This window comes from Mandrillus leucophaeus, unplaced genomic scaffold (genome assembly GCF_000951045.1).
Source record: "Mandrillus leucophaeus isolate KB7577 unplaced genomic scaffold, Mleu.le_1.0 Scaffold523, whole genome shotgun sequence".
Lineage (NCBI taxonomy): Eukaryota > Metazoa > Chordata > Mammalia > Primates > Cercopithecidae > Mandrillus > Mandrillus leucophaeus.
The window spans coordinates 833987-861557 of NW_012105620.1; the positions used below are offsets into that span (position 1 = coordinate 833987).

Consider the following 27571-nt stretch of genomic DNA (forward strand, 5'->3'; position numbering starts at 1 on the left):
AAAACATGGGCACCATATTGGAGCATGTATTTCTTCTAGTTATAGTGGAAAAATATAATACTTAACTGCTAACAAATAAAAGATGCATTCACCAGTCTTTCTGAAAAGCTGTTTAATAACACACTTTCTCATTTACTCAACTTTTCATTTGAACAAATATTATGAAAAATGATTTTTTTGTGACTCTTCTCAAGTAATCAAAAATGTATCAAAAGAACCGCTAACTTGGCTGGGTGTGGTGGCTCATGCATGTAATACTAGCACTTTGGGAAGCCAAGGTGGGCGGATCACCTGAGCTCAAGAGTTCAAGACCAGCCTGGCCAACATGGTGAAACCCCATCTCTACTAAAAATACAAAATTAGCCAGGCATGGTGGCACATGCCTGTAATCCCAGCTACTTGGGAGGCTGGGGCAGGAGAATCACTTGAACCCAGGAGGTGGAGGTTGCAGTGATCCAAGATTGCACCACTGTACTACAGTCTGGGTGATAGAGCGAGAAACCGTCTCAAAAACAACAACAACAACAACAATAAAACCCAAAAAACAAAAAAAACTGCTGCCTTATGTCAAATTCTGTTTAAGCTAATAGCAGATACTTCAACAACAGCAATACTGGAAAAGTTGAACAGGTTTCTCTATTGTTCCTTTAAAAATCAGCCAAGTCAGCCAGCATGATGGTTCATGCCTGTGATCCCAGCACTTTGGGAGGCCAAGATGGGCAGATTGCTTGAGCCTGGGAGTTCAAGGCAAGCCTTAGCAACATGGCGAAACCTTGTCTCTACAAAAAATACCAAAAAAAAAAAAAAAAATTGATTTGGTGGTGCATGCCTGTAGTCCCAGTTACTTGGGAGGCTGAGGTGGGAGGGCTGCTTGAGCCCTGCAGGTCAAAGCTGCAGTGAGCTGAGATTGCACCACTGCATTCCAGTCTGGGCAACAGAGCAAGGCCCTGTCTCAAAAAAAAAAAAAAAAAAAAAAAAGCTGGGCATCGTGGCTCACGCCTATAATCCATAATCCTAGCACCTTGGGAGGCTGAGACAGGAGGAAGATCCCTTGAGCCTCAGGAGATAGAGATCAGCCTGGGCAACAAAGGGAGACCCTGTCTCTATTTTTAAAAAGGCTGGGCGCAGTGGCTCACGCCTGTAATCCCAGCACTTTGGGGGGCTGAGGTAGGCAGATCCCCTGAGGTCAGGAATTTGAGACCAGGCTGGTCAACATGGTAAAATCCCGTTTCTACCAAAAAAATACAAAAATTAGCTGGGGGTGGCCATAGGTGCCTATAATCCCAGCTACTTGGGAAGCTGAGGCAGGAGAATCGCTTGAACCCGGTAGGTGGAGGCTGCAGTGAGCAAGTTAAAAAATTACTCAAGCCATAAAAATGAAGGAAAAAAATTATTAAAATATTTCAAATTCACAATCATTAAATTATTTACATGCTCAAATATATAAATATGTGTGTGTGTGTGTATGAATGTACTGAGAGTTTGAAAGCTCTAGCAGGCAACAAACACATTTTGCCATGGTTCTAACACCAATAGGAAAAATAAATACATATGACAAATAGACTTGAATTATATACTAATGTATAAAGTAAACCTACTATTTCTACATATAAGGTAACTATGAAGAAGTTACGTATTTTAATTTTTGAGAAAATAACTTCAAGTACTCAGTATTTCTATTCAAGTTCTGAAATTACTTAAGAATGATCAATTATTTTTGCCTATAAGAAAACAAAATATACCTGACATGACTATTTTTTAGCCTATCTACTTTAAGTACATCAAAGAACAAACTGCTGTCTCATGTCAAATTGTGTTTAAACTACTAGTTGAAAAATCTATTTGCGAGAGGTACTGAGAAGCAGTACCATATGGTAGTTAGAAGCATAAACTCAGAAATCAGACTGCCAGAGTTCGAAAGCAGGATTTGCCATTTAACAACAATATAGCTCTGGACAAATTTTTAACCTCTGCATGCTGTATTTATAAAACGTAGATAATAACAGTAATTATTATAATTAGTATTTGGAACACACTGAACATTCAATAAGTATTAGTTGTTACATCCCAGCACTTTGGGAGGCCGAGACGGGTGGATCACGAGGTCAGGAGATCGAGACCATCCTGGCTAACACAGTGAACCCCGTCTCTACTAAAAAATACAAAAAAACTAGCTGGGCGAGGTGGCGGGCGCCTGTAGTCCCAGGTACTCGGGAGGCTGAGGCAGGAGAATGGCCTGAACGCGGGAGGCAGAGCTTGCAGTGAGCTGAGATCCGGCCACTGCACTCCAGCCAGGGGGACAGAGTGAGACTCCGTTTCGAAAAAGAAAAAAAAAGAAAAAGTATTAGTTGTTACAAATACTGAGTAAGTTAACTATAAATTTCCTTAATGATAGTAAAACTACCTAGAAAAAATCCTAGAGGAAATAAGTTGTACGTCAGTCTTGATAAAAGAAATATGCCTAGAAATGCAGATACACAAACAGGTACTACATTCTTTCAATCAAACTAATATTCAAAGTGAAATGTTCTCCTTCATATCCCAAGGATGGCTATGAACCAAAAAGGCAGCTAACAAGTGCTGGCTAGAATGTAAAGAAATTAGAAGCCTCATACAATGCTGGTGGGAATGCAAAATGGTGCAACTACTTAAGAAAACAGTCTGGCAGTTCCTCAAAAGGTTACACATAGAATTACTCTATGACCCAGCAATTCCTTTCCTAGGTGTACAGTCAGGAGAAAACAAAACACATATTCAAGTAAAAACTTGTTTAAAAAAAAAAAAAGTTCATAGCAGCATTATTCACAGTAGCCAAAACATGGAAAAAATTCACATGTCCATTCACTGCTGAACAGATCAAGTGTAGCATACATGCTGAACAATGAAATACTATTCAGCAATGAAAAGGAATGAAGTTTTGATAGATGTTACAACATGGATAAAGCTTGAAAACATTAGGCTAAGTGAAAAAAAGTCAGATACAAAAGGGTACACATTACATGAGCCTGTTTATATGAAATGTCCACAACAGACAAATCCATAGAGACAGAAAGTAAATTTGTTGTTGTCTAGGGCTTGGGGTAGGGGTGGTCTTCTGAAGAAAGAAGAGTAACTTAATAGGTATAGGGGTTTCTTTCTGGATTGATGAAAATGTTCTAAAATTGATTGTGGTGATGGTGACAAAACTCTATGAATATATTAAAAACCATGGAAATGAGTGACTTGCATGGTATGTGAATTATAGCTCAATAAGTCTATTAGAAAAGTAAATTTAAAAAATGCAATGAAAGGTGATACAACTTTACACATACAAGGTAACAAATCCAGAAACGTCAAGTATATGGAATGAAAATTCCGCACTAAAGGAACCAGATGCTGTCATTAAAATATTACCTCCTATAATCTGGCAACCCGATTCTGTTCTTTCCACACACAGAGTACAAGGAAAGAAAAATAGCATGCGTTATATCCGGCACAATTAGAGAAAAGAATAAAAATTTTCAGTCTTGTTTAATTTTCCTTTCATGGAGCACTAAAGAGGTTTCCAAGTGTTAATCTCTAAAGTTGAAAATAAGACACCATATGATTATTATGAATATGTACAGACAAGCTTTGTCTTTACTTATGTAAAGACATATAAAGATATACACACCTTTATCTATTTTGCTTCAACATACCAAGCTTCATTATGACTATATCTCAAATTCTCCACAAAGTTCCCAAGTCTAAAAAGTTAGACACACAATGTCTCATAGATACTGACCTAAGTGTGTCTTAACATGTTTTGAAGTAGCTACTTTTAAGTAGCTAATGAGCTGGCAATTAATTTTGTTTTTAATTAAAGTTTCCTATCTTATTAACATCTTTCTCTATATGGATAAGAAGAAAAAAAGCAACCAGGCCAAACTTCCTTTAGAAGCTCTTCAAAACAAAAATAAAATTCTAGACCATCTGAAGCACAAATACTAAGCAAGCAAAATAAAAGTCTAATCTGCAATAAAGCTTAAAATGTGTTCTTTATGATTGGGATATTTATAATCAATAGGGTAAACTGTAAAGGTAGATTGCTGAATTAACCTATTAAGCTATCTGGGCTTGCAAAGGCAGAGGAAGCTCACTGCCTGCCCCAAACACTTGATTATCAATCATGTGTCCCACTTCCTGTTCTGACAGGTAAAGAACAACTTGTGCAGTGGATAAGTCAAATGAAGAGATTTCTTAAATTTGGAGGAGAAAGTAAACATTTCTGCCCTCTCTGGAGATCTTCACACCCTATCCATTATATGAGTTGCTCTCCACCTATTAGGTGAAGTAGGATACAAGATGTTAGTATTTTCAGTAGTCACACCCTTCTATCTTCCCAAGCCCAGATAGTTTCAGTATATTAACTCATTTTAGTTAGGTATCTGACTGACACAACCAATTCTGAAATGGTTTCTGAAGCATATTTCTGGAGTTCTTGGTAAAGGTACAGAATCTTAATGTAGTTACCTTAAGTAATTGTTTTCCAATTGTTGGGCTCATCTTTTCATCTACCATAAGAATTACAATTCCTCTATCATCCATTCCTCTCCTTCCAGCACGACCAGACATCTGAATGTATTCACCAGAAGAAATCTGAATGAACACAGTTAAAATTCAGAGTTTAGGAGAAAAGCTGGTGAAAAACGTATTCTTAAAATTTCTCTTATTGTAAAACTTGTAACAAGTTATAAACCCTAAGAAAGGAAACATGATTAAAAACATGAAGTTTTAGAAGAGTTAAAGTCAAAGCACAAAAATGCAAAACATGTGAGAATAATGTTTCAAACCCACATCACACCAACATAACAAAACTAAATTTTAGACTTATTGTCATTTTGGATCTAAAATTTATGCTTTTAATCTAAATTTAAAGCCTAAAATTTAGGCTTTTAAAAATTTTGGCTTTTCACAGTAAGCCAATTACTGTTAATTATGCTTTCAAATATATGACAGCTACTGGGAAATACTGGCTAATTCACTGGCATTTAAAAAATACCTTTGAGCTAGATATTCTGGAAAACGGCAAAATCTAAGAATGCAAACAATGACCCAAACTCAACCAAATATCAGTTCTGATTTGATCATAATTACCTTTCTGAATCTGCAAAATGAGATGACCATAATTCATGTTTTTTGAAAAAACAAATTCTCTCCTATTTTATTGGTATGTATGCCTGGAGTTTGGTAGAGTCCATTTGTCATCAGGAACAACCTGATAGAGGAAGGTCAATAAGGCTCCTGTATACAGGCTTTCAGAGCACCATTGAACCACTTCAACACTGGGCAAAGTTTTTCTTTAAGTGCATGTGTACTTTTCTCCTGTGGAAAGGGTCCAGATTCTTTTTAAAAAATTGTAACTCAAAAAGAGTTAAAAACCACTACATGTCACAATGCTGATGCCTCAGGACGGTGGTGGCAGTCACAGCTCAGACATGGTTAGCAGAGCTGCTGAGACACTGAAAGCCCACTGCCTGTATGAGGTATAGCTGGAACACTGCCTACAGAGCAGGTTCCACCAGCCTCACCGGAGAAGATGCCCTTATGTCCATGATGGGCTGAGAGAAAAGCAAGGTCCTTCTCAAGCCATCCAACAATATCCAGCTGGATCTGGTCAAGAAGGTGCAGCTGTTCAGTGGCACTCAGAACGGTATGTATAAGCACTTCATCATAGAGGCAGGCAGGTTTCCAGCAGCCAGTCAATAGGCATAGTGCTCCCAATACTGGCCACAAAGAGCCTCCCTTGTGACTACACAGCCAGGATGGCTAAATACAGGGCCAAGTTCGACCCATAAGTGACAGTTAACTTCGACATGAAGACCCCAATTGGCCAAAGGAGATTCTGCCAAGTGGTATGCATGGAGCACTGAGCCACTTGGCAGCATATGCCATCAAGGTAATTGAGATCAAGTACCAGGAGGGGTAGGAGGCGTGGGAGCCAGAGCTGTATGTGCTGCACCAGGTGCGTCATGCCAACATCATCCAGCCGGTGGAGGTGTTTGGGATGCGGGCACATGTATACATTTTGATACAACTGGTCCCTGTTAGCAAGGAGCTGTTCAACCACATCATCACCAAGGGTTCCTTCACTGAGCATGACGCCATGTGAATGCTGCAGATGGTGCTAGATGGCATCCAGTATCTGCATGCACTGGGCATCACAAACCAAGACCTCAAGCCTCAGAATCTGCTATACCATCATCCAGGCACTGACTCCAAGATCATCATCACTGACTTCAATCTGGTCAGTGCCACAAGAACAGTAACAACTACAAATGCCTCATGAAGATCACCTGTAACACACCAGCATCCCCTGCCCCAGAGGTTCTGGCCTGTATTACACAATTCAGTGCACGTGTGGGTCCCAGGCACCATTGTCTACATCCTGCTGAGTAGCATTATTCCCTTTGGGACAATAATCATACCTCAGGGGCAAGTATAGTTACTCGAATGAGCGCTGGCTACCCAGTATGTCCAACCTGGCTAAGGATTTCACTGACTGCTGATAGTGGACCCTGGAGCTCCTATGACTACACTGTAGGCCCTAAGACACTCGTGGGTGATAAGCATGGCAGCCTCTTCATCCAGGCAGAATCTGCACCAGTTCATCTCCTAAAACCTCCTCAAATGTGCCTCCTCACACTGCCAGAGCACCAAATATGCCCGGTCCACATGTTAAAGCCACTTGACAGGCTCCAAGCTGACACACATGCAAGAGCATGAGCTGCAGAAACTCAAACCTGTGTTACTAGCAACAGTACAGTGGCTGATCCACCTGGCTGTGGTACAGACATAGCATGATCTCAGCCTGGCCATTCACTGTTGTGCCATCTAGGCCTGTTACCCTCTCTGGAAACAGGTCTATACAGCAAGCAAAAGGTGAAGAATGTCTGTGCCTTCTCTGTGCCACTTTCTTCTCTGTGCCTTCAGCAGCTCCACTCCTTGCCATGGCCTGGGCCATGTGTGACAGAGTAGAGGTGGCACAGGGGGCTGTCCATGACTCCCTGAATGAGGTATCTGGCCTGGCAATGACACCCATTTTGGTGGGAAACTGCTCTGGTATGAGTTGGGGGAAGGACGGAACCTGGCCTTCACTGTCTCCCTAACCCTTTGACTCTTCCCCAGAACAGGGGGGCTGCAGTGCTGGCTGAAGAATGTTCTATAGCCTCAGGACTCTTTGGGACAGTTAATTCTAGAATCAACCCCCATTCCTCCACAGAGCCTTCTTCTCTGACTCTCTACATTCCAAGGCATCTTGATCCTTAAGATTATGCTCCAGTGGGAGGCCCAGGTAAACACAAAGCTTATGCTTTGACTGGACTCGTAGCCCCTGGCTAGATCCAAACAGTCCCCTACCTCCCAGTCAAGACCTTTCTTCCTTCATGGTGCCCCTGCAAAGGCATCTCCTGACCCTAGGATTCGCCAAGACCTCTGGTGGTAGGGCAACAGCATGGACCTTAACCCTTCTAGATGATGTGGCCATGCTGGTGGCAGGGTTGCCCCAGGCTCCAATCTATCTCTGACTATGAGAGGGTCCCTGGCCCACCAGCCTACCACGCTCAGTGTCGTCTTTGCAGAGCCCACCTTTACCTCCCTTTCCCCTTTGGATGTCCATTCCATTCCCCAGGTACCTCCTTCCCAACAGTGGAGGGGTTAAAGGGAGTCCCACTGCTGCTACCTGGGGAATGGGGCCCTTAGGGGCCAAAGCAGAGGGCGGGGGGTTCACCATTAGGATTCCATTGTCAGCCTGGTTCAATCCTTTGATATGGCCCATAGCCCTTTCCCATCAGGCTCCACTGCTCCCTCTTCTACAGTGGCATGAAGGTGCTATCTGGCATCTGGCATAGTATAGACAGCCTGGGAGTAATCACTGCACATCCATCATACCCACCCATTGTGCACACCCGCTGTGCTCCACAAGGAAGCAGGAAGGAAAGAGTTGCTTTGTTAGGGAGGGTCCCAGGCTGCTTAACTCTCTCCTTCTCTTGAGCTTCTACACATCTCTCCCCAAAACTTAACCATATTGTGTGAAATGTCTCTGAACCCTGGGTGGCTGGGCACTGGCCTTCTCAGAGGTTCCCTTGCCCAATCCACCCTGTGCCTGCTTCCTCTAATGGCATTAACCTTCCAGTCTGGACCCCGATGAGTCTCAGGCTAGAGGGAGCCCTTGTGGGATGTGGGTGGGGAAGGCTGACTGCTTTCCCCTAGAAATCATCATCAAATCTGTCATGGTACCTTCCCCCACCACAAACCAGGCTGGAACCCAAATTCCCTCTCTCCACAGCTGCCTTTATTGGGTAGGAAGGGGCTAGGGCCCAACCTTAGCCAGACTGCAGGGTCCCTGCTAGCATAGAGGGTTTGGCTCCCACTCAGCAGCTCCATTCAGCTTTTGCCAGGGGGCAGCCTTGGGCCAGGCCCTCCTGGTCCAAGAAGTCCTGGCCCAGAAATGTCACTGACTCACCATACTTCTATTTCTCTTTTGTATAGCATCCAACATTTTAAAATACAACACATCATGAAAAACGTTTTGTCTTTATTTACAGTTTCAGTGAGGGTACTTTTCAGCATTTTGATGATTTGTAATTCCTTTCAGAAACTTCTCCAAGCAGAGAGAATCACCAATTCCAAGAATAAAAGGTTAAATAAAGGACTACTTACAATTTTCCCCAAAGCCAGGCTATGGGAATTCAAATGAGAAATCTTTGTTCCATCACTTTCTTTTCACCCCCGCCAATGTTCTACTGTCTGCTTAGCAAATTCTCATCTGCTGTTACTTATTTTAAGGATTGCCTTTCTATGAAGCATTCCCTGACCCCCAGCTGACTTTGTTTCTTATGCTATATCCCTGTACATACTTCTCACCGTGTTTACAGCATAACATTTTATTGTATATCTGTCAAAAGAAACAAGTCTGTATTGTCTTTTTGTTGTGTCTACTTCAGCATCCCAGTCATCTACCAGAGTTCTAAATTCATATTTTAAGTTTGGTAATTGCTTACTAAATGGGGTACTTGCCTTTTAAATCTGAAGGGCAAAATAGATGCAACTACAGCCACTGTAGTGGTGCTTTAAAACCTTAAACCTTAAGAAATGAAAACTCTAGACATATTTAAAATGATTTAAAGCATTCATAAATCACTTGCACACTTAACCTCCTATCATCAAACTCCTTCACTTAAAGGAAACTCTTTTTTTTGGAGGAGAGGTGGGAGTGAAGGAGTCAGGATAAAAATTTAAGGGAACAGAGGTTTGTTCAATTAATTAATTTATTCAGAGTCAGGGTCTCACTGCCCTCAAGGCTGGAGAACAGTGATGCAATCACAGCTTACTGGAGCCTTGACTTCCTGGGCTCAAGTGATTCTTCCACCTCAGCCTTTCAAGTAGCTGCGACTACAAGTGCACATCACCACTCCCAGATGATTTTTGCATTTTTTGTAGAGATGAGGTCTCGCTATGTTGCCCAGGCTGGTCTCAAACTCCTGGCCTTAAATCATCCTCCCACCCTGGCCTCCCAAAGTGCTGTGATCATAGGCATAAGCCACCACAAATGGCCAAGAGCCAAGGTTTAATCTTGATGAAATTGTATTAGCTCAGATTCAAGTTCTTAAGTAGGCTGGACTTAAAATCTCAAAGACTACGTAAACCAGTTATCTGTAGTACAACAAAGATAAAAATTGTTTTGATGTATGAATTGCTTTACTTACCCACCGGAAATCCTTCCCATCAAATTTGCGGGCATTTGTAAATAAAACAGTTCTAGCTGGCATGTTAATTCCCATAGCAAAAGTCTCCGTGGCAAATAAGGCCTAAGTAAATAAGTAATTCTATAATTAAACATGTATTTTAAGCTGAAAACCTAGTTTTATAATTTTTAAGTGTTAAATAATGTATTAATTTTTAAAATTAGTTAATGAGACCCTACAAAAATAAAACACAATATGCTATTCTCAAACCTATTTCGTATTTTATATATAAAATTATTAATTAACATTTAATGTCTCTCATAGCCCAGAAATTTGGTAATTCACAGAAAACAGACTTTCTTAAATTCTAACAGTGCCAACTAGAGAGAATGCACACTGGTCTTACGAACAAAGCTTTAGGTCATAGAATAGTTTTCTAAACACGAACACATTTCCTGGCCTTTGCAACTGATGACGCAGTGATTTTGAGGACCACTTCAGTATTAGAAGACCTCTCAAGGAAGACTAGAATCAGTGACTCTGTAATACACTTCTAAGACCAACAAAAATAGTGGTTTAGGTACAAAAAGATATACATATAAGTAAAGTCATTGAAGGACTATATTCTCCAGGAAAGAAGTAAAAAAATTTTAGTTCATCATCTCAATAGCATATTATTCATTCATTAAAAAGAATGAAGAAGAAACTGACATATGATGAAATTACATAACAAGGGCAGTATTACTGACTTTTTTTTGTTGTTTACAAAATGACTAATTCATTATCTGTATGTATACTAGTAGGTATTTCTGGTAAGTGATGGGATGATCTTTCATTTTTTTACTTTACATACAACTGCTCTATTTGAATTTTACAACCAGCAAGTATTGCTTGTTTATGTTTTAAAAGATCCTTTAAAAGTGGGGCTCAGCAAAATATATAATCTAGAAGGGATATACCAGGATCTAGGTATAAATATTGGCCAATTCTTGATCTAAATGACTTCAAATATTTTCTTCAAGATAAGTAAATTTATCTTAAATATTCTACTTAGTGCTGAGGTTCTCACAATAAATCTCACATATGATTTTTTAAATGCTAACAATTTTTAAACATAAAATAATGTATGAGGCTGGGCATAGTAGCCTATAATCCCAGCACTTTGGGAGGCTGGGTAGGAGGATCACTTAAGGTCAGGAGTTCAAGACCACCCTGGCCAACATGGTGAAACCCCGTCTCTACAGAAAAAAAAAAAAAAAAAAAAAAATTAGGTTGGGCGTGGTGGTATGCTACTGTAGGACCAGCTACTTGGGAGGCTAAGGCAGAAGGATCACTTGAACCCAGAAGGCAGAGGTGCCACTGCACTCCAAACTGGGTGACAGAGCAAGATTCTGCTTCAAAATTTAAAAAAAAAAAAAAAAGTATGACTCATATATAGACTTATGATTACATTATGATGTTGTTTCCCATTTTTAATATCCCATTTCTCGGAATAAATATCAGTATCATTAAAAAAAATGAAATCAGATGCTCTCTGGTTTAAATTAGAATATTCAAAAAACTCTCTTTCCTAAGTCTAACCAGCAATTTCCTTGTCTTCTCTAAACTAATCCTTTTATTCTGTATATAGAAAGAAGTTTACAACCCCAGGTTTAGTAATTAAATACACCTTCTGCAACATTCTGTGGTATCCAATAGTGTTACCACTACATTCTTTGTTTTTGTTCTTGTTTTTGAGACAGTTTTGCTCTTGTTGTCCAGGCTGGAGTACAATGGTGTGTCTCCACTCACTGCAACCTCCGCCTCCCGGGTTCAAATAATTCTCCTGCCTCAGCTTCCCTAGTAGCTGGGACTACAGGTGCCCACCACCACGCCTGGCTAATTTTGATTTTTAGCAGAGACGGGGTTTCTCCACATTGTCAGGCTGGTCTCAAACTCTCGACCTCAGGTAATCCGCCCACCTTGGCCTCCCAAAGTGCTGGGATTACAGGCGTGAGCCACTATACCCGGCCACCACTACATTCTTTAAGAAAGGAAACAAATGGTTTTTTTTTAACCTACACTCCAAGATTTATTTAAGTATAACAGCATATATAAACATCAAGTTCATTATTTAAGTCATTTCATTAAGCCTTGTGAAACACACACACACAAAACTGCCTATAAACAATGTTCTCTAATTTTCAGACTCTTCATACAACACAATATGGGGGCATAAAAAATAAAAATAAAACCATACCTTTATCAATCCTTCAGAAAAGAGAATTTCTATAGTTTCTTTCAAAATAGGAAGTAAACCACCATGGTGAATACCAATTCCCCTCTTCAAAAGAGGAAGTACATGTTCTACCTGTGATTTTGGAATAACACTGATTTTACATGTGAGAAAATGGTTTTTAAAATGTTAAACTAACTCAATTAAGAAAAATGAGTAAATAATGCTTTCTCTTTAAAGAAACTTAGTAAAATCTTTCCAGAATAAAAGCAAAACACAAATCTATATTCTCACAGATTATTAAATTCAATATAATTCTGGCCTAGTTCATATGAAAGGCATATAGTAAATATACTTTACAAATGCTTTGCTGACTTAAACTTTCCAGCATCACTTCATCTCCTCAAAAAACATTACACGCTATGGGGGCAGTTTTTGCCTGTAGAAAATAAACTTAAAAGATACTGGCAACTCAAACCCCCCAAAAATAAATCACTATAACACATATTTAACATGAATATGTACTTAATCTAAAAATAAATCAATTATTGAAGAATTATTTTAACAATCTATCAAATGCCATTAAATACTTAATACTAGAAGTGCGCGATAACAAAGATGTATAAAAACATGGCTCAGCCCTCAGATACTACTAATTCAGCCAGGAAGAAAAGCTACAAAAAAGTTTATACATCAAATACCCTTTTCAAACAGCAAGAAACATGTTACCACAGTCTTATGAAAAATCCCTTACAAATCAAGGCATTCATCTGTAAAGGAAAGTATGATGACCTCCCAAAGTTTCTTTTCACCCAACAGAACTTTCATACCAGTCTAACACACTATTTCTCAGCTCTGGATGCATAGTACAATCATCAGGGGAACCTTTAAAAGATTCTGATGTCCAGGTCGCACATCAGATCAATTAAATCAGAATCTCTGGAAGTGGCACAAAAGCATCAGCATATTTTGGAATTCCCAGGCAATTTCAACAGTCGAAGCAAAAATACACTGGATTAAGGCAAAGTAGGTGTGTTAAATTCCTCATTAAACACACGATTTTCAGTGAGGGTTCTCTCTTATTTTATGTGGTAGCCTTATGGATTAAAAAAGTTAATGACTTAAAACTAGCATTAAAAATTCTGTAATACTGAGAACACTAGTAATTTTCACACCATGCTAGCTCTCACAGTTCCTTCAGGCAGCAAATCTTTCTTCCTATTGACTTTTTGAAGTTTAAAGTAAAAGTCAAAGTATCATTTAAGTGCATATCACAACATATATGCTGCAGTGTGTGAAAAGTGTAATAGAGTAATAAAACCAAGCAACATAAAGTGAATATAAGAAATCTATTAATATCTACACTTTTATCTACTGATACTGAACACTCACCTGAGGGAGTTTTTTATCTTCATCGGATAAGCAATCAATTGCATTACTGAATACTTCTTCAACCATCTTCTTTTCTTCATCTAGGAGAAAATTCAAGGGTACAGAAAATTCAAGGGTACAGAAATATCAAAATGAGTCAGTGATACCACACTTCACACATAACAAAGAATAAGGATCTAAAGGCCAGGCGTGGTGTCTCAAGCTTGTAATCCCAGCACTTAGGGAGGCTGAGGCAGACGGCTGGCTTGAGGCCAGGAGTTTGAGAACAGCCTGGGCAACATGGCAAAGCCCCGTCTCTGCAAAAAACACAAAAAAATTAGCCAGGCATTGTGGCATGCACCTGTAGTCCCAGCTACTTGGGAGGCTGAGGCAGGAGGACCACCTGAGCCCAGGAGGCTGAGGCTGCAGTGAGCCATGATCGCACCACTACACTCCAGTCCTGGCAACAGAGTGAGACCCTGTCTCAGGAAGAAAAAAAAAAAAAGAGTCTTTAAAGAGCAAAGTAAAGAGGTGGCATTTAAAATGGTTAAGGAGAAAGTAGATAAAAATTATCCCATAATCAATATAATTCTCTGCCTTTCAAAACATATCTAGTAGACTTAATTCATGAAAAAAACACTGTCTTACAAAAATAATAACAATAACCACAACTAGTGCTTTATATACAACATGTAAGTCTAACAATTACAGGACACAGGAACTATTATTATCTACATTTTACTACTATGTAAAGTGAAGCTTACTTTTTAATAATTAGCACTACTATTAAATGTGAAAAAACAATTCCAAAGCCCATGCTCTTTCTTAACCATTGCACTGCCTTCTTGTGCAGAGTCTACCAAACAATATGTACTGAATAAATATTTGTTAAACCAAATAAATATTTGTTAAATTAATTAGTATGCAACCCTGCCAACTTTAAGTTTATTTGGCGCTTGTAAGTAAAACATTTATGGGCAGAACAATTCAGTCTTTAAAAAAACACAAACTATTATTGGCTTTAGGAGGCTATGATGGCTATCTGTCATTTGTTACTTTTACTCATGGAAAAGTGGGAATTAGCTTTAAAATGCACAGATTAAAAAAAAACCTGTCTTGATAAAGAAAACAATACAACTGAAATTAAAATTTGGACGCCTTAAGATATTATTTACTTTTCATTGTACTGGATTACATGTGTAAAAGGCAGAGTTGAAAGACAATCAGGTTGGTATTCAGTACACTGCAATTCTTGGCCAGTGGTATGGTTTGAATGTGTCCCCCTAAAGTTAATGTGCTGACTCCTTAATCCACAATACAACAGTGTTGAGAGGTAGGGCCTTTAAGAGACAGGGCCCTCATGAATGGATTAATGCCTTTATCAGAGGAGTGGCTTAGTTATCACTGGTATGGGTTCCTGATAAAAAGATGAGTTCAGCCCTCTTCTCCCACCTTTTGCTCTCTCTTGCATGCTCTCCTGCCCTACTGTCTTCAGCCATGGGATTCCACAACAAAAAAGGCCCTCACTAGATGTGCTGGGTCCCTCAAATTGGATTTCCAGCCTCTTGAACTATAAGAAATAAATTTCTGCCTTTCATAAATTACCTAGTGATATGGTTTGGCTCTGTGTCCCCGCCCAAAACTCATCTTGCAGTTCCCATGGTTCCCATGTGTTGTGGGAGGGACCCAGTAGGAGATGACTGAATCATGGGGGTGTGTCTTTCCTATGCTGTTCTCATGATAGTGACTAAGTCTCATGAGATCTGATGGTTTTAAAAAATGGGAGTTTTCCTGTACAAGCTCCCTCACTTTGCCTGCTGCCACCCACGTAAGATGACTTGCTCCTCCTTGCCTTCCACCATGATTGTGAGGCATCCCCAGCCACGTGGAACTGTGAGTCCATTAAACCTATTTTCTTTGAAAATTGCCCAGTCTTGAGTACGCCTTTATCAGCAGCGTAAAAATGGACTAGTCTCAGCTATTCTGTCACAGCAACACAAAATGGACTAAGATAGTCAGGTTGTGCTACTATCTTAACTGTGTGACTTTACGTGAATTACTTTTGCAATTAATGTATAGAAACAATTTGCTGATTTGCTAAAAGTTATATTGCTTTGATTGAGAATTACAAAATAGTTAAGCAAAGGGCAGGTCTTACTGGTTTACACTTCAGTGAGAATGAAGCATAGTATTTTCTATATAGAAGGTGGTCTAACCAAGCTACAAGACCTACCCTTCAGTGGTCAAATAGAGAACCATAATAACTGAGGAGTTTATGATAACAAAGTGTAAGAAGGCATGATTCTAATATTTTTTATAGGGTTCTCCGAATTTTAAATAGAACAATGTACACATATCTTTCAATAAAAGGAGAAGAAAGGAAAGAAAGTATAAGTCAAGGCTCTTTAAAGCTTTTACAAATGTGCTGAGTACTGCTGTAAGTGTAAGGTGAACGGCATATCCTAGTAATACATAATAGATAAAAATATTACTAGAAATATATTTTACACTCGTTTTCACACAACATTAAAATGATACTGAAATGATGTAGTACCTGTGTTGAAATCTAATTTGGTCATTTGAAGTGCATAGGCTTCACAATCTTTCTTACTAAAACTGAAAATAATCACAGGTTGGAAATTTCTTTCCATAATCATCTTCACAATTTTGAAAACATTTGATGGTCCTGCAAAAAGAGTAAATAAATACACCAAAATTAACTCAAAATAGATCACAGATCTAAATTTAAAAGCTAAAACTATAAAACTTTTAAAAGAAAACATAGTAATAAATCTTCCTGATCTTGGGTTAGACAAAGCATTCTTAGATATGACAACAAAAGCATAAACAACGTAAGAAAAAAAATGCATGAACTGGACTTCATCAAAGTGAAAAACTTCTGTGATTTCATGGACACCATCAATAAAGTAAAAAGACAACCTCAAACAGAATGGGGGGAAATATTTGCAAATCGTCTATCTGATAAGGGTCTAGTATCCAGAATATGTAAAGAACTATCATAATTCAACAACAACAACAACAATGTTCAACATCATTAGCCACCAGGGAAATGTAAACTGAAACTACATTAAGATACCACTTCACATCTAATAGGATGACTATAATCAGACATGCAATACTAAGTATCGTGGAAAAATTATATGTGAAAAAACTAGGTCCATCAGATTATACTACTATCTTCCCAAATGGGAAATCAGGGCAAAACACATAATCTGAGTTTCAATTACCCATTACCTAGCCCAGGGATGCTGTAATTACAGAAAGATGCCTCTGTTTCTATGGAGGAGGTGTACGGTGATACCAAGGATATAGAGAAAATGGAACCCTCATACATTCCTGATGAAAATGTAAAATGGTATAGCCACTTTGGAAAATACTTTGGCAGTTTCTCAAAAGGTTAAATATAGACTTTCCATATGGTGCAGCAATTCCACTCCTAGGCATATATCCAGAAGAAAACACCTAGTCACACAAAACTTGTATTAAATAGTACATTGCATCAACGTTAGCAGCATTCCTAACAGTCAAAAACTAGAAACAACCCAAAAGTCCATCCAATGATGAATGGAGAAACAAAATGTGGTATATTCATACAATGGAATGTTATTTAACCATGAAAAGGAATGAGTACATATAGCATAAAATGAACAAACCAGCTGGGCACAGTGGCTCACACCTGTAATCCCATCACTTGGGAGGCCAACGTGGGCAAATCGCTTCAGGTCAGGAGTTCAAGACCTGCTTAGCCAACACGGTGAAACCCCGTCTCTACTAAAAATACAAAAATTATCCGGGTATGGTGGCAGGTGCTTATAATCCCCAGCTACTTGGCAGGCTGAGGCAGGAGAATCACTTGAACCCAGGAGGCAGAGGTTGCAGTGAGCCAAGATAGCACCAGTGTACTCCAGCCTGGGTGACAGAGCGAGACTCTGTCTCAAAAAAACAAATAAATTAAAATAAAATAAAATAAAATAAACGAACTTTGAAAACATTACGTTACGAGAAAGAAGCCAGTTGCTCCAAACATATGAAATGTACAGACAAGGGAAAGCCACAGAGATCAAAAACAGGCTAATGATTAGCTAAGTCTGGGGGATGAGAAGGGAAAGGCTGGGGGAAAAGGGAGAATAACTGTTAATGTGTACTGGGTTTCTTTTTGGTACATGAAAATATTTTGGAACTAGACAGTGGTGATGGCTGTACAACTCTGTAAATATACTAAAGACTATTGAATTGTATACTTTAGATGAGTAAATTCTATAACATGTAAATTATACTTAATGTCATACAAAAAAGATAAATATTTATTCAATTTTATCATATCTCATCTAGATCTTTACATAGCTTCAGAAAAAAAACTAAGACAAAAAATGTCAGAGTAATTTGAATACACAATTTACATGTAAAATTCTCTCAAAGCAAAGTTCCAAATTACCTTTTGTTCCTCCTTTCCGCCCTTTCTGGTCTCCTTTGGCCAAATCACCTGCATCTCGAAGCACTTGCATTGCAGTATTAAAATTATCTTCTCTGAAGTCACCCTGGCATCACAAATTTTTTCTGTGTAACTTCACTAATATTTAATCATAATTCAAACATTTTTCATACATAAGGCTTCCTCAAATAAAATAATTTAGTATAATAATGAAAGCCACTAAAATAGTCCAAACATGATCTGTGGTAAGAGGTATTAAAAGGTGAAAAAGAAGTAATAAAAAAATGTAGAAAAGCAAAACATAAGATATCTGAAACATGTCCAGAACTCCTATTCTCTAGGCATTTTTAAATACTGGGAAGGAGGGAAATCTGATTCATGCATAAGAAAAATAAGTCTCAAATACAATGTTTGAAATAAACACACACAAAAAAATCAAGATTGATTAAAACTAAGACACACGAATGTATCTCTGCCATTCTTCTCTAATTCCAAATTAAAAAAAAAACCAAGATATTAACAATAAAGCATGACATTATAGATTTAAAAAGCACAATTACTCTTACATTTTCATCAACCACAAGATGCAGGCCATCTCCCCCTGCTGGAAAAATGTAGTGTTGCAATGGAGTGGGCCGATAATCTGTGTAAATTACATGACAAGGCTGTAAAAAGAAAGAAATAATTAAACATACAGAATTTTATTTCTTCAAAATAAAACCATACCTTAGTCCAATCTAACAGCTCTTAAGAAAATCAAGTAATGAATTCAACATTTCAAAGAGAAAATACTTCAAAAAACTCACTAAAACCCAGGCAAGAGAAAAATGTAGAAAAATTAGGTCTATGAAATTATACTACCATCTTCCCAACTTACCAATTCCCTAACCAGGGCTAAATACATGACCTGAGCATCAATTACCCATTACCTAGCCCTGGGATGCTGTTATTATGGAAAGATGCTTATTTTTCTACAGAGGAGGAGTACGGTGATACAAAGGATCCGTGAGCTAAAACGGAACTTTTCTGCCCCACCCAGGCTTTTCAAAACCTTAGTATAAAGCAGCAGGTTGATCTAGCTTCTCCCCAAGATCCACTGGGTTTTTCTACCCTACAGAAGCAATATGGGAGAATGTCATAAAAACACGATCAGGGAGCTTATAGACAGGTAAGTTCATGAGAGTGTCAGTATACAGGAAAATTAAGGGCAGAAAAATAAAAGCAAGAATAAATTCAGTATACGTAAACAAATGCCTGTTACAAGCCTATACAGATGCTAAAGTCAGACTAGAAAGGCAAAACAGAAACAGTCAGTAAAAAGTCTGTGTTTACAGGACAAAAATCAAATCAAATGCTCAAGAGATGCCCAGCTCTTCCTGGCACCAAAGCATTAGGGGAAATTCTGTGTACTCATGGATACCTATCTAAGTAAATGAAGTAGTTTCTAAACCTGGCAGATCATCAGATCAACTTGGGAAATTTTGAAAATCGGAGCTCCCAAGGCACTATTCCCTGAGATTTAGATATAGTGGGTTTGTGATGGGGCTCAGAAATCAACATTTCTAAAAAGCTAGTCAGTTGATTTTGATAAGCTGCTTGATTTGAGAAGTAGTTTACCATTAAAATTTTATTATTCTGGACAACATCAGGAAAAAAGCATAGGGAGAGTAGAGCAAGGCTAATCTGTAATATTTTGAAAATTGAAGACATCAAAAAAGGAAGGAAAAATACCTGTTTATGTAAATGGCAAATCCATTCAGCAAACTGTCGGGCATTTGGAATAGTAGCCGAAAGAAAGACATAGTGGACGTTATCAGGAAGCAAAATAATAGTTTCTTCCCATACTACACCACGTTCTGAAAAAAATAAATATAAACTTTGGACTATAGTTGGACTACAGTGTCACTCTGTGATAGCATCTAAAATTACATTCTCTGAAGTTTTATAGTTAGAAATGCAGACTTTACCCAAGAATATTTTAAGCCATAGAACCTTACTGAAAACAATTTCTCACCATTAATCTATCCAGTAGAAAATCAGTAGACTAAACCACTATAAATACAATGTACTCTGAAATAGCCTACAAAGAACAATTCCAGGGTTAATCTTTCCAAACAACCTAACAAGAGCCTCAATGACAAGGCAGCGGAACAGTATTTCTATGGCACAGCATTGAAAAGTAATGGTTACTGACTTGTAGAAAGTTGTAGCAACAAATTTAGAAGATACTATTACTATTCCAGATGGCATCGTTCACCCAAATTATCCTTGTGATCATCTGGAGATGAAAGAAAGACTTGATGAACGATAAAACTGTAAGTCATTTTTATTAAAATGGAAAAGGTTTGACAGCTTCCCTCCTAAAATAAACAAATCAACAAAGGATTTCTGATTCTAAAACCAAAACAACTCTCTTAAGAGCTTAATTTTATAAATTTGGAAAGGGTGAAATATTCAAAGGGTAAATGATTTCTTAAATTCTATTACTTTCTCCATAAATACAGGTTGATTTAGTGAGCTAGTTTAAATAAAAACCAAATCTTAAGTGTGTACATATTAAACATTTAACTTTTCAATGTGTTTGTTAATGTTAACCCTGCCAGCACCCTAAAAATTCCAAGCATACTTACTTTTTCATTACGAGAGTGTAACAGCCTAAGTAAGGGGCATTTGTAAGTTTTTATTTTTGTTCATTTTTATTTCATAATCCTCACTTTTTTAAAAACCATAAACACGTATTTTATAGTTACTGAACTAAATAAAAATCAGGAAAGTTAACTTTGCAAGCTAGAAGTTTTAGAAATTCTACAACGTTAGTTCTATTGGTGAGCTCTCTATTAGAAGCATGCCAGCTTTTAATTTATTTTGCTTTATTTGAATTTGCATTCCTCACCCAGCAAAAGTTACTATTAAGGAGCTGTACTTGAATGAAATCTTAATGGAAAAATAATATCATGTTGTCCACAATTTAAAGAAGCAAGGCCAGGTGTGGTTCATGCCTGTAATCCCAGCACTTTGGGAGGCCAAGGTGGGAGGATCACTTGAGTCCAGGAGTTCAAGACGTGCCTGCTCAACATTGTGAGACACCATCTCTACTAATAAAATAAATAAAATTTAGCGAGGCATGGTGGTACACGCCTGTCGTTTTAGCTACTTGGGGAACTGAGATGGGAGATCAAGTCTGCAGTGAACCATGATGCTAATACTGCACTTCAACCAGGATAACATAGTGAAATTCTGTTTCAAAAATAAATACGTAAATAAATATAAAGAAGCAACAGTTTATTGAACCCGAGTCACACAAAAACTAGAAGCAAAATTTAACAATAACTTGCTCAAAATTCCTAATGTCATTCTAAAGGGAAACACATGACATATATTTCAACACTGAATATACCTGAATCTCTCATATAATGAATTTCATCAAATATAACCCAAGCAACTTCTCGCATAACTTCAGAACCTCTGTAAAGCATACTTCTCAAAATCTAAAGAAAAAAGTGAAAAATTTATTTAGTTGGATTCTGACATAACAGCTAATAGTTAGACAAAAGTTGTTTTTTCCAAGGAGGAATTGTGGATGTTTTTTATTAAATGGAAATATTAAAATAATTTTAAAGGGTTACAGAACTTACTATTTAACAAATATTAACAAAAGTAATATTATATTGTTGTATATTTATATATTATATATTCCTTTTCTCATAAAAAACAAAGTAAATGGCTTCTAAACAGTTACTAATCAGATACAATCCACAGAGAGAATGATCACCCCTACTCTCCATATGTCTAGAATATGACACAACTTCCTTCTATATATAGCACCATCCCAAGATTCACACTTTCTAAAATGTAAGTACAACTTAAATTATCCTCTATTCAAAACACTGGATCATCCCTGAGTGTTTGCCCATTTTTTTCTGCCTCGTTTTCTTGCAACATGGATACTTCCTGGCAACTGTTATCCTAATTTTTGGAGTTAATGAAAACCTTCCACATATGAAAGAAAGTTCTGAAAATGAAAAACAAACTTCCATGAGGCGACCAAATGAAAAGTGAGCAATGCTTTTGGCTGGTTCTCCAAACCAGAAGCTAATTTATGCTCACCGTTATACCATGTCCTTGGAAAATGCAAAGATATAACTAAAGTATGTACAAAAATACTTAGTAAAGATAGCTAATCATGTCCAAAACTTAAGATATTATAAGTATATGCAAAACTTAACTGCAATTATGGGAAGAAGGTAAACATAATACTGCACTCTTTAGAAAATCAGTTACTCGGCCAGGTGCAGTGGCTCACACCTGTAATCCCAGCACTTTGGGAGGCTGAGGCGGGTGGATCCTGAGGTCAGGAGATTGAGACCATCCTGGCTAACACGGTGAAATCCCGTCTCTACTAAAAATACAAAAAATTAGCTGGGCGTGGTGGTGAGGGCCTGTAGTCCCAGCTACTCAGGAGGCTGAGGCAGGAGAATGGCGAGAACCCAGGAGGCGGAGCTTGCAGTGAGCCAAGATCGTGCTACTGCACTCCAGCCTAGGTGACAGAGCGAGACTCCATCTCAAAAATAAATAAATAAATAAATAAATATCAGTTACTCGTCTACTTGTATCAACACTCAGATATAGAAGGCAAAGTCACATGAAGAGTCACTATTTACATAAAACTACATATTCAAATCCTTAAAACTATGTATATAAAACCAATAAAATATTGTCATGTCACCGACAGTAATAAACTTTAAAAATACTTGAAGAAAAAAATGTATCTATGAGACAAATAACAAAGTATGGTAATGTAGAAATTTAATATTATCAGAACATTTTAAGATAAATTTTATCCATTTTGCCTAAGTCTAATGAGAAAATAAAGTATTATACTTTACTTAAGTAGAGCAACCAATAAAACATCACGTTCTAACTGAATAGTCACATTAATTTAATTAAAAACGAAGTCAGATGAGGCACTATATGAATTACCTCTGTGGTCATAACAAGACAAGATGCCGTAGGATTAATAGTAACATCACCAGTCATCAAACCAACGTCTTGAAATTCTTCATACATTTCACGGTATTTTTGGTTACTCAGAGCCTTAATTGGGCTGGTAAATATTACACGCTGCTTTTCCCTTAAGGCCAATGCGATGGCATACCTACAAATGTGAAAACAAATAATCATAAAACTTTTCCTTTAAATTATGACTTTAAAAATTCTGTTAATATTTAAATTGTGTCCAAATTTTCCCTAATTACTTATCTTGAATGGACTTTGAAGAACAGTAACACCATATCTATTATACTAATAATTATAATAAATATGACATAGAGTGATCTAAAACCATTTTAACTCTAGTCACTTAATCACTAATACTAATAGATCACTAACATTTACCCTATTTCTTGCAAGGAAAACACCTATGGTTCTAAGATGGGTCTACAAAAGTTCAGAGCCTCTGTTCATACATACACAGATGATGAAGTGCTTATAGCCCCTGGAGAATGAAGTGTTTCCTCAAGTTTCACAAATAAGTTCATCTATATGTATTCTTTGCCCACACATAACAGTTAACAAGTCAGTCCTCTGAAAATTATGGTAGGTTCTGATTACGGAAAATTTTTTCCATAGCTATTAGCAGAACACAATAGAGCAGTTTTGTTGTTCTTTAAATATAGACAATGACATCTTCATTAAATTTAACATTATAGTAGATCCTCCTTATTATTCAGCTCCTGCCCAGAATAGGCTTATTATAATGTATTTGGGGAAATAAAAATAACATTCATCCCAGTCATCCCCCAAAATAGTGAAATAAGCATTTTTTTTAAAATCGGGAAGTTGTTTAAACATCAAATATGAATTTTAAGAAATATACATGAAACAGAAATGCTACATACATTATCTAAACTTTTCAAGAAAAAAAATTGCAAGGTATAAAAAGAAACAGGAAAGTATGATCCGCATGTAGGAAAAAAGAAGCAGTCACAAGAAATTGCCTCAAAAAGGAACCAAAACTATTAACAACATAATCAAATGAAAAGTCTATAGATTAGGCCGGGTGCAGTGGCTCACACCCATAATCTTAGTATTTAGGGAGGCTGAGGTGGGTGGATCACATGAGGCCAGGAGTTCGAGACCAGACTGGCCAACATGGGGAAACGCTGTCTCTACTTAAAATACGAAAATTAGTCAGGTGCGGTGGGGTACATTTGTAATCTCAGCTACTTGGCAGGCTGAAGAAGGAGAATTGCTTGAATCCAGGAGGTGGAGGCTGCAGTGAGCCAACATCACGTCACTGTACTCCAGCCTGGGAAAAATTCACTAGATGGGCCCAAAAGCAGATCTGTGATGACTGTTATCAATGAACATGAAGATAAATTGAGATAAATTATCAAATCTGAAGAGAAAAAGAAACAGAAGAAAAAGAGACACTTAGAGATCTGCAAGACATCCTCAAGTATCCCAAAGGAAATTCCAAAATGAGACAGAGGTAGGAAAAAAAAGTAACAATAAAAAATTTCATTTGTTTAAAAGACATTACTCTAGAGATCCAAGAAGCTCAATTAACACAGGAGGAAAAAGCAAAAAAGAACCATACCTAGAAACATCATAAACTGCTAAATGACAAAGCCAAAGAGAGTCTTTGAAAAACTGCAACAGAAAAACTCAACACATAAAAGAGAACAACATAATTAAGGCTGACTTCTCACCAGAAACAATGGAGTAGAATGAAACAGTTATCAGTAGAATAATGTATCTGGAGTTGAAGGGAAAAAAAATCTGTCAACCAGGAACTCTATATCCAGTGACACTGTCCTTCAAAAATGAAAGCAAAATAAAACTACTCTGTAAGACATACTTGTTAAAAACCCTTCAAACTGAAAAGAAACAAAACCATAAAACAGAACAATTAAGACTATTTATGTATATAAAAGCATATATAAAACTTTTATCATTTAATATTTTTAGAAAACACAATTTAAAGCAATGATTATATTGTATTACAGATACCATATTACTAGATTTACAGCATATGTATTTGAAATATGTAAGAGAGTATTAAATAGTACAAAAATGAGAAGAAAATATTAGGGCAAGTTTTCAGTATTTTCCATAAATTGTGATTGTGATTTAGTTAAACCTGAACACTGTAAGCCCCAAAATAACCACTAAAAACATAACTCAAAGAAAGCTAAAAAGTCAAAAGAGAAATTAAAATGGTACACTAAAAGATATTTGTTAAACGAAATACAAGTAAAGGAGTAAAAATAAGGATTAAAAAAACCATGAGAAATATACCAAAAGACTCCCAAAACCAACAACAAAAGGCAAATATAAATCCAACCAAATCAATCATTAAATTAAATTACTGAAATTTCATGAAGTATTTTCTCTAAGCACAAATTAAATTAGAAATAACAAACGGCTAAGTATATGGAAAATCATGTTTGAAAAGTAAACAACATACGAGGGAACCAAGAGAAATGAAAAAATGGAATGAAAATGAAACACAGTAGTATCAGTTTACAGGATGCATTTTAAGCAGTACTAAGAGGGAAATTTTACGGTTTTATAGAAAAACTTATATTAAACATAAAGAATTATCTAAAACTTCAAGAAATTTCTACACCAGGCACAGTAGCTCACAGCTGTAATCCCAGCACTTTGGGAGGCAGAGACGGGGGAATTGCTGAGCCTAGGTGTTCAAGAGCAGCCTGGGCATCATGGCGAAATCCCATCTCTTAAAAAACAGTATATACTTGGCCAGGTGTGGTGGCTCACACCTGTAATCCTAGCACTTTGGGAGGCTGAGGCAGGAGGACTGCTTGAGCCCAGAAGTTCAAGACCAGTCTGGCCAAGACAGACCCTGTTGTCTCTACAAAAAAAAAAAAAAAAAAAAAATCAAAATCAAAATTAAATAAATAAATAAAATTTAAAAATTAGCTGGGTGTGGCAGCACATGTCTGTACTCCCAGCTACTAAGGAGGCTGAGGTGGGAGCATCAACTGAGCCTGGGAAGTTGAGGCTGTAGTGAGCCATAATCATGCCACTGCGTTCCAACCTGGTTGAGACTGTCTCATAAAAGAAAAAAAGAAATTTCTGGATAGACACGGTATACCAAAATTGGCTTTAATAAACGGGAAATTAAATTAGGAACTAAAAATCTTCCCACAAAGAAATGCCTAGGCTTAAATGGCTTCACTAGTGAATTCTATCAAACATTTAAGAAGTATGCCAAATACACAAAGCCTTACAGAAAACAGACCAGGAGGGAACACTTCCAGCTTCCAGTTTACTTTAAGAGATCAGTAATACTCCGACACCAATGCTAAAGACTTTATAAGAAAATGACATACCATTAATCCTCATGACGACACAAAAGTCTAGAATAAAACAGAGTCAGCTCCCTACACATGCAGGTTCTGAGGACTGAAAATATACTACTGTATTTGCAAAATGAGGAACCCGTGGATACGGAGAGACAACTATTCATATCTGAAGGTTCCACAGGGCCTACTGCAGAAATTTGAGCTTCTGTGGATTCTGCTATATGAGGGGGTCTGGGAACCAATCCTCCTTGGATAATGAGTGACAACCGTACTGGCAAACTGAAATTGGCAACATACACAAATGATCATCTGCCATAAACAACCAGATTTAGTCCAGGAATACAAGGTTGGTTTAAAAATCAGAAAATTTAATATAGTACTCTAAGAGAATAAAAAGCTAATACCACATGATTTCCTCAATAGATGTAAAAATTCATTTCACAAAATACAACATATTTTGATAAAAACTCTCAATTTTTTGTTTACTTTCATTTATTCCCTACTAAGACCAGAAAGAAACAACCTCATTCTCATAAAGAGCAACCAGTGAAAAACAGCTAATATCATAATTAATGTTGAAAGACTGAACGTTTTCTTCCTCATATCAGAAATAAGGCAAGGATGTCCACTCTCACTACTATCCAGTATTGTACTAGATATTGCCAATGCAATAAAAAAGACACACATATTGAAAAAGAAGTAAAACTGTCTTTTTTCACAGGCAATGTTACCATCTATATAGAAAGTTATATGGAATGTACAAAAAAGTTAATAAAACTTAAGGAAACATAATGAGGTTGCTGGATAAAATATCAATATATAGGCCGGGCACGGTGGCTCACGCCTGTAATCCCAGCACTTTCCGAGGCCAAGGCGGGTGGATCATGAGGTCAGGATATGGCGGCCATCCTGGCTAACACTGTGAAATCCCGTCTTTACTAAAAAATACAAAAAAAAATTAGCCGGGTGTGGTGGCAGACGCCTGTAGTCCCAGCTACTCAGGAGGCTGCTGCAGAAGAATGGCGTGAACCCAGGAGGCGGAGATTGCAGTGAGCCGATATCGCGCCACAGCACTCCAGCCTGGGCGACAGAGCAGGACTCCGTCTCAAAAAAAAAAACAACAAACTGTATTTCAATATACACACTACTGGCAATCCAAATATAACCTTAAGAAAAAATGTGGAGGTGGCACCCAAGATGGCCAAATAAGAACAGCTCCAGCCTCCAGCTCCCCTGAGTGACACAGAAGACGGGTGATTTCTGCATTTTCAACCGAGGTACTGGGTTCATCTCACTGGGGCGTGTCAGACAGCCCATGCTGGTCAGTGGGTGCAGCCCGACCAGAGAGAGCTAAAGCAGGATGAGGCATCACCTCACCTGGGAAGGGCAAGGAGGAAGGGAATTCCTTTTCCTAGCCAAGGGAAACTGAGACACACAACACCTGGAAAATTGGTTAACTCCCACCCTAATACTGTGCTTTACCAAGGGTCTTAGCAAA

The 27571-nt window shown here is 37.7% G+C and overlaps 1 protein-coding gene across 2 annotated transcripts in view; it reads right to left on the reverse strand.

The window, feature by feature from the left end:
* Positions 1–27571, reverse strand: part of SKIV2L2 (superkiller viralicidic activity 2-like 2 (S. cerevisiae)) — a 128290-nt gene that overhangs the window by 61353 nt on the left and 39366 nt on the right. For both annotated transcript variants that reach the window (XM_011996753.1, XM_011996754.1), the window contains 10 exons: positions 22724–22898; positions 21141–21231; positions 19475–19599; positions 18310–18408; positions 17747–17849; positions 15845–15976; positions 13312–13391; positions 11944–12054; positions 9726–9827; positions 4492–4617 (listed from right to left, as the gene is read on the reverse strand). In XM_011996753.1, coding sequence (XP_011852143.1) covers positions 4492–4617; positions 9726–9827; positions 11944–12054; positions 13312–13391; positions 15845–15976; positions 17747–17849; positions 18310–18408; positions 19475–19599; positions 21141–21231; positions 22724–22898 — 1144 coding nt within the window. The remainder of the gene's footprint in view (positions 1–4491; positions 4618–9725; positions 9828–11943; positions 12055–13311; positions 13392–15844; positions 15977–17746; positions 17850–18309; positions 18409–19474; positions 19600–21140; positions 21232–22723; positions 22899–27571) is intronic.